Source organism: Pan troglodytes, chromosome 18 (assembly GCF_028858775.2).
Source record: "Pan troglodytes isolate AG18354 chromosome 18, NHGRI_mPanTro3-v2.0_pri, whole genome shotgun sequence".
Taxonomy (NCBI): domain Eukaryota; kingdom Metazoa; phylum Chordata; class Mammalia; order Primates; family Hominidae; genus Pan; species Pan troglodytes.
Window position 1 is genome coordinate 15,880,366 of NC_072416.2, and position 10,126 is coordinate 15,890,491.

The 10,126-nt window shown below is 43.7% G+C and overlaps 1 protein-coding gene across 2 annotated transcripts in view; it reads left to right on the top strand.

Moving 5' to 3' along the window:
- SHISA9 (shisa family member 9) overlaps positions 1-5,757 on the top strand; it is a 339,485-nt gene extending 333,728 nt beyond the window's left edge. For both annotated transcript variants that reach the window (XM_009430326.4, XM_016929450.3), the window contains one exon: positions 374-5,757. In XM_009430326.4, the coding sequence (XP_009428601.2) occupies positions 374-753 (380 nt within the window). In that variant the 3' untranslated portion in view covers positions 754-5,757. The remainder of the gene's footprint in view (positions 1-373) is intronic.
- Positions 5,758-10,126: the final 4,369 nt, after the last annotated feature.

The window sequence follows — 10,126 nt, forward strand, 5'->3', positions numbered from 1 at the left end:
CATGTTCACTCTTTTCTCTAATGAGAATGTATCATTTTAATAAAAAAGAAACAACACGTGAATTTCATAGGCAAACCAACGATGGCAGAATGGTAGGTGGAACTGTGGGGGGAGAAGTGTTTATTTCCGAGGTCTAGAGGTTCCCTTGGGGATGCCTTTAATCCTCTTGGTCCTGCTCTTTGTTTGTGAAAAGGGCATGGTGCTGCCCTTCCCTCTGTCTTGTTCTAGGTGGAGTTTCTAGTGTGTCTTGTTTGGACTGTTGGCCCATTTTTATGCTGTTCTTGGGTTGACATGCCAGTCTCTAACTCTCTCTCTCTCTCTCTCTCTCTCTTCTCTTTCTTCCCCTTCTTCATCCACCCGTTCCGATGTGTAGCTGACAAGGTCAATGACGACTTCTACACCAAGCGACGGCACCTGGCTGAGCTGGCTGCCAAGGGGAACTTACCTCTGCACCCCGTAAGAGTGGAGGACGAGCCCCGGGCCTTCAGCCCTGAGCATGGTCCTGCCAAGCAGAATGGACAGAAGTCCCGCACCAACAAGATGCCCCCACATCCCCTGGCCTACACCTCTACCACCAACTTTAAGGGCTGGGACCCCAACGAGCAGTCCCTCCGGCGGCAGGCTTACAGCAACAAGGGCAAGCTTGGCACGGCCGAGACAGGCTCCAGCGACCCCTTGGGAACTCGCCCCCAGCACTACCCACCCCCACAGCCATACTTCATCACCAACAGCAAAACAGAAGTGACTGTCTGAGCTTTCACCACAGGGAGCACCCTGGAGACCACACTCAACTGAGAGAGGCAAAAAACAACCCCGCCCACACCTTCCCCATCCTCCCCTAATACACGCGTCCACACACTCACTCTCAACAAGAACCAACTCTAAACCTACTGGGGACACAGAGTCGCGCTTTTCCTAGGTCATGCCTGTAACGTGTCGGCGGGCAGCTGAGAAAGACCGAAGCGTGGACATTCAGCAATACAGCAAAGGGGAAAATGAGGCACACTCTTTCCACTTCAGGCCCAAGATGGCCAACTCACATGCCCAAACCGTGGGGCTGAGTTTTCTTTTCCTCCTAACTTGAAACTGAAATCCATGATGACAAAATATAAAAGTAGCACAATTTAGAGAAATTGTCCATTTGAGCACATACACTACTTGCCACGTGCTGTCTGTTTCTAGGTTCGAAAGCCAGGGTGGAAATGGGGGTAGAGAATGAGGGAGGACACAAGAGAAGAGTGTATTCTGGAAGAGGAGTTGTTCTGGGAGGAATTTGCCCACATTAGAAGCATTTTTCTAATTCCAAGAAGTGGTGACGTGGACGTAAAATTTTGACGAGCATGAAACAGTAACTGGACCCCAACCATTCTATTTATAGTACTTTTCATATCATCCATGTTGAAAGCAAAAAACAACACACCCTCAAACTCACAAAAAGTAAATAGACCCTGAACCCACCGACAATGATGGGAAGGAAAAAACAAAAAACAAAAAACATTTTAGAGAACTCCCATAAGGACCATGACCGTGGAAATGGGAGGGATGGGCTTTTACGGAGAGGGTCCGGAGAGTATCAAATAACTTTTTAAAAAGAGGATTAAAATGTAAGCCCACTACAAAACAGATAAAAACGGCAAATTAGGTGGTTTTTTTTTTTCAAAAATCTTGAAGACTTGTTGTTGACATTAACAACAACAACCAATCCACAGTTGGAAAAGTCCACAGGAGATCAGATGAGGATCCAGAAGCCTCTGATTTCTGGGTTTTGCCTCCAAGACCTGAAACAGCCACAGAAACAAGTCCTCTTTAAACTGTATGTCCCTGACATCCCTTTCCCTTCAGCGCGTTGCCGCCGCCGCTGCCAAACTTCAACTGCTTTGGACTGAAAATGTCATAAGCGTGGGTGGTGCCTTCAATGTGTTACTGTTGTTTAATGACAGTCTTGTTTCCCAAGTGCAACCTGTGTTCTTTTAGCCTTCCTTCCTCTTGTTTTTCTGTAGTAGTAGAAGATGTTTCCATCCTTCCTTTGTAGGTGAGCCCACCCCATAACACCCTCTGAGGGGCTGCTACAATGTCAGGGGTACCCAAGAACGAAGACCTCCCTACTCTCTACGCTATCAAAATTAGTCCTTCCATTTTCTAGCCCTCTCAAACCTGTCAGATGTTTCTTGGTCCCGTAATTCTCATGGTCCCTCCAAATTAGCTCCCCACATACTTCATGTGTTCATCTCCCATCCAGAATGTCCTGAGGTTGTTTTTCTGTTTGGTTCTCATAATCCATAGTCCTTGGGGTCCCAGCAAAGTCAGTTTTCCTACAAGTTGTGTTTGTTTTGTGGAAGCCCAAAGAAGTGGATTGAGAGAGAAGAGATTTTTATCTAAGGTGGAAGGTTTTTCAACTAGCCCCTAAAGGTCTTTGGTAGTTAATTAACATTCAGCAGACCCACAGCATCTCTGGTGTCAGAAGCTATAAATGGTCTGGCCAAACAAGACTCAGAGTATTTTCTGAAATCCTGAGCTGCAAGGTTCTGCCTCACCTGCCTCTCCACTCTGACATCACGAAATCAGCAAAACCAGATATTTATTCTCCTCACTCCCAGCAGATACGAGGACACCAACAATGCAGTTGATCCCTCTGGGCCTCAGTCTCCCATCTGAAACATAGGGAATTGGGGTAGGTCAAGCTTTTTGAAACTGCAAAACCTCTACCTGTTTTTAAAAATGAGATCTTTTGACCAGGCACAGTGGCTCACACCTAAAATCCCAGCACTTTGGGAGGCTGAGGCAGGTGGATCATCTGAGGTCAGGAGTTTGAGATCAGCCTGGTCAACATGGTGAAACCCCGTCTCTACTAAAAATACAAACATTAGCCAGGCATGGTGGTGGGTGCCTGTAATCCCAACTACTCGAGAGGCTGAGGCAGGAGAATCGCTTAAACTTGGGAGGTTGCAGTGAGCTGAGACCACACCACTGCCCTCTAGCCTGGGTGACGGAGTGAGACTGTCTCAAAAAAAAAAAAAAGAAAAAAAAAAAAAAGAGATCTTTCAAAGAACGCATAATAGGAGATCTCCATGTATAAAAAGGTACCGTGCTGTACAAAGCTGGGGTCAGAGATTTAGTGCCCACCTTCTCAGCCTCCTTGGGAAGACCCCAGAGCTTCCCAGAGTCAAGTAAATACCACTGGGCATGGTCAGAGTTTCCTTGACGTTAATGAGCTATGTACCTGCAACACACTTTGGCTTCTCTGTATATCACCTTCACAATATTTGTATCTAAATTGATTCATTTTAATGCATTTTGTTTTTAAAATGAAAACTTCCTGTCTTCATCACAAATTTAAAAAAAAATCGTCAGTTGCCATAAATAGAAAGCAAACATAAAAATAAGTACAAAGGAAACAAGCAGCGATGATTAAATTCCAGCTGGAGTCTGTTGTCTGTGAGTCTGAACTAAAGCCTGTGGTTCTTTCTTTCTCTCTCCATCTCTCTGTTTCTGTTTCTCTCTCTCTCTTAAAATGATATCATCAGGTATTAAATAATTGTTAAAAATACCAGCACCCAATGAAGACTTTCTCTTTGTACTAATAAGATGGACCAAAAAGTAAATGAAAGGGGAATCATTTCCTATGCAAGTCAGTGTTGAACAATGCTGTAGCTATGTACTGCCTATGATCATTGTGCATACACTAGGGGTGCATAGCCCACACTTCAGAAAACCCTGGGTTGACTTATCTGTGAGGCTCTTTCCAGCTCAAAGTTTCCATAATTCTTATCTCCCTTTTACCTCGTGGTTGCTCTTTGCCCCCAGTCCATTTCGTCCCACCCTTATCTCAACTCTGATTAAGAGTCTTTCTTGGCCTCTAAATCTGTAGTGTTGTATTCCTTCTACATGCTCCTTCTCCTCTGAATAAGCTTCATCAATTGAACTGGGCTCCTTGGGGTCTGCAGTTGTAATTTTGGCAGCAAAGGCGCAGACTGGTCATTAAGATGTAGCCACAATGATGGCCCAAGAAGGACACGTACTTTCCAAGTAGTCCTGTCTAGGATGGAAAGCTCAGGAAGTGCTTCATAGTTTATTATCTTCCAGTTGGCTTTGGGAGATGAACTGAAGAGGGAAGTTTGGATAGGGAAGGTCTTTTTATTCTTTTTTTTTTTAATGTATCCATGGGGTATTTATTATTATTATTATTATTATACTTTAAGTTTTAGGGTACATGTGCACAGTGTGCAGGTTAGTTACATATGTATACACGTGTCATGCTGGTGTGCTGCACCCATTAACTCCTCATTTAGCATTAGGTATATCTCCTAATGCTATCCCTCCCCCCTCACCCCACCCCACAACAGTCCCCAGAGTGTGATGTTCCCCTTCCTGTGTCCATGTGTTCTCATTGTTCAATTCCCATCTATGAGTGAGAACATGCAGTGTTTGGTTTTTTCTCCTTACGATAGTTTACTGAGAATGATGATTTCCAATTTCATCCATGTCCCTACAAAGGACATGAACTCATCATTTTTTATGGCTGCATAGTATTCCATGGTGTATATGTGCCACATTTTCTTAATCCAGTCTATCCTTGTTGGACTTTTGGGTTGGTTCCAAGTCTTTGCTATTGTGAATAGTGCCGCAATAAACATACGTGTGCATGTGTCTTTATAGCAGCATGATTTATAGTCCTTTGGGTATATACCCAGTAATGGGATGGCTGGGTCAAATGGTATTTCTAGTTCTAGATCCCTGAGGAATTGCCACACTGACTTCCGCAAGGGTTGAACTAGTTTACAGTCCCACCAGCGGTGTAAAAGTGTTCCTATTTCTCCACATCCTCTCCAGCACCTGTTGTTTCCTGACTTTTTAATGATTGCCATTCTAACTGGTGTGAGATGGTATCTCATTGTGGTTTTGATTTGCATTTCTCTGATGGCCAGTGATGATGAGCATTTTTTCATGTGTCTTTTGACTGCATAAATGTCTTCTTTTGAGAAGTGTCTGTTCATATCCTTCGCCCACTTTTTGATGGTGTTGTTTGTTTTTTTCTTGTAAATTTGTTTGAGTTCATCGTAGATTCTGGATATTAGCCCTTTGTCAGATGAGTAGGTTGCAAAAATTTTCTCCCATTTTGTAGGTTGCCTGTTCACTCTGATGGTAGTTTCTTTTGCTGTGCAGAAGCTCTTTAGTTTAATTAGATCCCATTTGTCAATTTTGGCTTCCTCTTGGGAGGGTAGACAGACCTCACAATATGGAAAGACGGGACAACCTATGGAACTATCTGTGACTTCCATGTACCAAGACAAGGACGCTATAGCTAGGGTAGTGAGACCTAGAAGAGAGAAACCACAACAAAGCAGACAGGCTGTCCTCTTCCTAATTCCATGCCCTGACATCAGCCCCTATTTTTTGCCTTTAGCTGTCCCCTAATTTCCAACCCAATGGGACCAGAGTCTGACTTCCCTTTGCCCTTTCACAGTGTCTCAGCCTCCATCTGCCTTGGGCTCCGCCTGGCCTCCCCATCTAACTCTTCCCAGTTTTTTGTGTAAATGGAGCATATTTTATGTGCGAATATTTTAGTAACCGTATGTTCTGCAAGTAAACCTGTGTTAATACTTGTCAACAACTGCAGAGTTTATGATACGAATAATTCTTCCTACAATGAAGAAAAAAACACATTTGTTTGTTTTCTAAGAATGTTTATTTGTAAACATATGTATTCACTATATTAATATGAATTTCTTACCTGGCAATAAAACTGATTATATGTGAGGCTGTTGGGATTGTCATGTATCTTTCTAGAACCCTGCATCCTAATTTGTGTTTTCACCAGGGAACACCAATATTAGCATAGAGAATGAGGTCTATAATACTCAGAATATATGGGAAGTTGTTTCCGGCAAAGGCAATTTCTAGTTAACAGCAACATATACACATTTTCCAGGAGACTTTGTGTTTGAAGCCTTTTTGGTAAGTTTGTGTCACATCTCCTAGTTCACATCCTTTTGCCTTTAGAAATCTATTGTTGCTAGGTTTCCTCATCATAACTAAATTTATCCTTAATGGTCAAGAATCTTGCTGCGATTTGAACTTAGTTTTGAACGCTTATCAGGGTCATAGAAGACACAAATATTGAAAGGATGGAAGATTCGATTCTTCCCCTATTTATTAAATTTTATTTCCTGTCTGGCCTCTGGTAGCATAGAGTTTGAAATTTTCAGGTAGAAACCTGTCTGACTATGGTTCCTCCAGAAAGAGGCTCGGAGATTAGGATGTGAGAAATGAAGAGAATACTGGGAGGGGGTGGGAGGTTCAATAAGGAAGGCAAAGCAGCTAAGAAGAGTATGATATCATGCCAGCTACCACTATGCACGGCTGGACTTTCATGCTGCAGGGAAACTTTGGGAGACAGTGTTGAACACACACACAGAATCATCCTGCCCAAGTAACATGGAGCTTGGGTGTTTACGTGCCCACGGCCATCAGACATTGTTTCCAAATTGCTTTCAGGGATGCTAATGTTCAGACACTCCTAGGCTGTCATGTGCAAAGGCAGAAGGACTTTCATGGTGTCAAGAATCCCTAGGCAGCCGGGCACGGTGGCTCATGTCTGTAATTCCAGCACTTTGGGAGGCCAAGGCGGGCGGATCACCTGAGGTCAGGACCAGCCTGGCCAACGTGGATTAACCCCATCTTTATTAAAAATACAAAATTAGCTGGGTGTGGTGGCGCATGCCTGTAATCCCAGCTACTCAGGAGGCTGAGGCAGGAGAATCGCTTTAACTTGGGAGGCGGAGGTTGCGGTGAGCCGAGATCACACCATTGCATTCCAGCCTGGGCAACAAGAGCCAAACTACATCTCAAAAAAAGAGAAAAAGAAAAATCCCTAGGCACAGAGATGCACCTACTGGTGATTATAAGCCAGTCATTGTACACCGAAGTCCCAAAGACACTAAGGATGTGGGCAGGAACTCACAGTGGCTGCCCAAAGCCAGAGATCTGGGGTCCCTGGGGAATGAAACTTCCACTCTCTGGGTGCTTAGAGACATTGTCAATGTCAAGCAAAGGGGAGATTTGCAGTCAGGGTCAGGATCTTTACTCTGGGATTTGGAGACCTTTCATTGGCCACAGGGTCACTTAGCATCACCCAGAGCAGATCCCCTGGGCTGTCTTTGGGGCACAGTTCTGGTTATCAGAGAAGTCTGGAACACACAGGATGCTCTTTCAGCACTTAGAAACTGTTAGTGGCTGGAGTCACTCACATCAGAGCCCCATGAATGTAGTCATAGAACAGAGAATTACACCTCTGTGAGGAGAGCCACACTATTCCTCTAGTGAGCCACCTGGTGGATTATAACTCATAAACAACAACAACAACAATAATCATAGCAAGCTTATTTGCAAAGCCACACACTGTTAAAGACCTTCTATGCATTGCCACATTTGGTTCTCACTGCAAAAGGTAGGTACTATTATGCTTTGGAGATGCTGTTCAGAGATTTGTCTAAAATTTGAGTAATGTTCCTAAAGCAATTCAACTAGTAAGTGGTAGAACTGGGATTTGAACTCCAGAGCTCATGCTTTAATGGCTCTGTCAATAGTTCTCACTTGGATTCGCATGTGAATCAGTGGGGCAGCTTGATAAAAATGCTGATTCCCAAGCTCCCTCAAAGAGCTTCAGATAAGGTAGATCCGAGGAGATGGGGCCCAGGGTCCAATGTTTGTAACAAGCTCCCTGTCACTGCACTAGAGTGGCCCCTGGACCCTATGATGAGAAGCCTTGCACGGTGCCACATTACATCATCATCCAACATCTGTAGGATCATCCCAAGGACTATGAGATGCAGAAGAAATTGGAGTGGACCTGTATGCTTCTAGAGACAGGAACTCTCATCATCCGGCTTCATGTCTGATATTGAAAAGTTGTGTCCTATAATGAAGAGAAGACTGACTCCAGGAGACTTGGCTGGTGGTATTGATTCCAATGCCAATTTGCCACGTGCCTTGAAACTATCCTTTCCTGCAACTCCATGTCTTCATCTTCCTTCAGAAGGAGGAGGTTGCAGTTGATAATCTTCAACCCTGCTCTCTGACTGGACTGAGTATTCTTCTTCCTGATCACCACGAAATGGGTATAATCAATGGAATTGAGTCTCTTACCACTTTCAAAGGTTTGCTCCTGGATGACTGGGATTTTAGTGTGTATATTAATACCATTATAGTAACGAATTCTGAGGATTGAGCACTTGCCAGGTACTCGGTGTAGACCCAGAAAATCTGAGACAAGTCTGTTAATTTAGAAATATTATTTTGCCGGCCAGGCACGGTGGCTCACGCCTGTAATCCCAGCACTTTGGGAGGCCGAGAAGGGCAGATCACGAGGTCAGGAGTTCGAGACCAGCCTGGCCAACATGGTGAAACCCCATCTCTACTAAAAATACAAAAATTAGCCTGGTGTGGTGGCATGCTCCTGTAGTCTCAGCTACTCGGCAGGCTGAGGCAGGAGAATGGCGTGAACCTGGGAGGCAGAGTTTGCAGTGAGCCGAGATCGCGCCACTGCACTCCAACCCCGGGTGACAGTGCGAGACTCCATCTCAAAAAAAAAAAAAAAAAAGAAAGTTTATTTTGCTAAGGTCAAGAACATGTGTCCGTGACACAGCCTCAGGGAGTCCTGATGACATGGGCCCAGGGTGGTTGGGGTGTACCTTGGTTTTACACATTTTAGGGAGACATGAGACATCAATCAAGTACATTTAAGAAATATATTGGTTTGGTCCAGAAAGGCAGGACAACTCAAAGTGGGGGGGCTTCCAGGCTATAGGTAAATTTAAACATTTTCTGGTTGACAATTGGTTGAGTTTGTCTAAAGACCTGGGATCAATAGAAAGGAATGTTTGGGTTGATGCAAGAGGTAGTGGAGTCCAAAGTTTTATCATGAAGATGAAGCTTTTACCTAGCAGGCTTCAGAGAGAACAGGCTCTAAAATGTTTCTTATCAGACTTAAAGCCTGTGTTGATGTTAATGTTGGACAGGTATAATGAGGCATGTCTGACCCCCACTTCTCCCTTCATGGCCTGAACCAGTCTTTCAGGGGCCTTAGAATTTTATTTTTGGTTTACATCAGCGTTTTTTTTTTTTTTTTTTTTTTTTTTTTTTTTGGAGATGGAGTCTTGCTCTGTCACCAGGCTGCAGTGCAGTGGCGCAATCTTAGCTCACTGCAACCTCTGCCTCCCAGGTTCATGTGATTCTCCTGCCTCAGCCTCCCTAGTAGCTGGGACTACAGGCACGCACCACCACACCTGGCTAATTTTTTGTCTTTTAGTAGAGATGGGGTTTCACCATGTTGGCCAGGATGGCCTCGATCTCCTGACCTTGTGATCCACCCGCTTTGGCCTCCCAAAGTGCTGGGATTACAGGCCTGAGCCACCATGGCTTTCTGATTCTCTAACAGCCATGGGCTACTATGAATATTCTTAATGTTCTTAGGCCATGGATCCTTTCAATTATCTGGTGAATGCCTATGGATTCCCTTTTCAGAATAATGACTTTAAATGCATAAAATAAAATACATAGAATTACAAAAAAAAACCCATTATCTCGATATATACTCATGAAAATATTTTTAGAAACTCACATTTGTGATATGGTAATACAGTTGGCCCTTGAACAACACTGCTTTGAACTGCAGGGGTCCACTTATGTGTGAATTTTCTTCCACCTCTGCCACCCCTGAGACAGCAAGACCAAGCCCTCACCTTCCTCAGCCTACTCAAAGTGAAGATGACAAGGATGAAGACCTCTATGATGATCCACTTCCACTTAATAAATAGCAAATATGTTTTCTCTTCCTTGTGATTTTTTAAATAAGATTTTCTTTTCTCTACCTTACTTTATTGTAAGCACACAGTGTTATATATTTGTATACATATATACATAAAATACACATAGCATACTAAACATGTGTTAATCAATTGTTTATTTTATCAGTAAGGCTTCTGGTCAAAGTGGACTATTAGTAGTTTAGTACTGAGGGAGTCAAAAGCTGTATGAGGTTTCCGACTACATGGGGTTTTTCGACCTCTAACGCCTGCATTGTTCTAGGGTCATCTGTATATGTACTTTTCAACTAATGCAATAAATA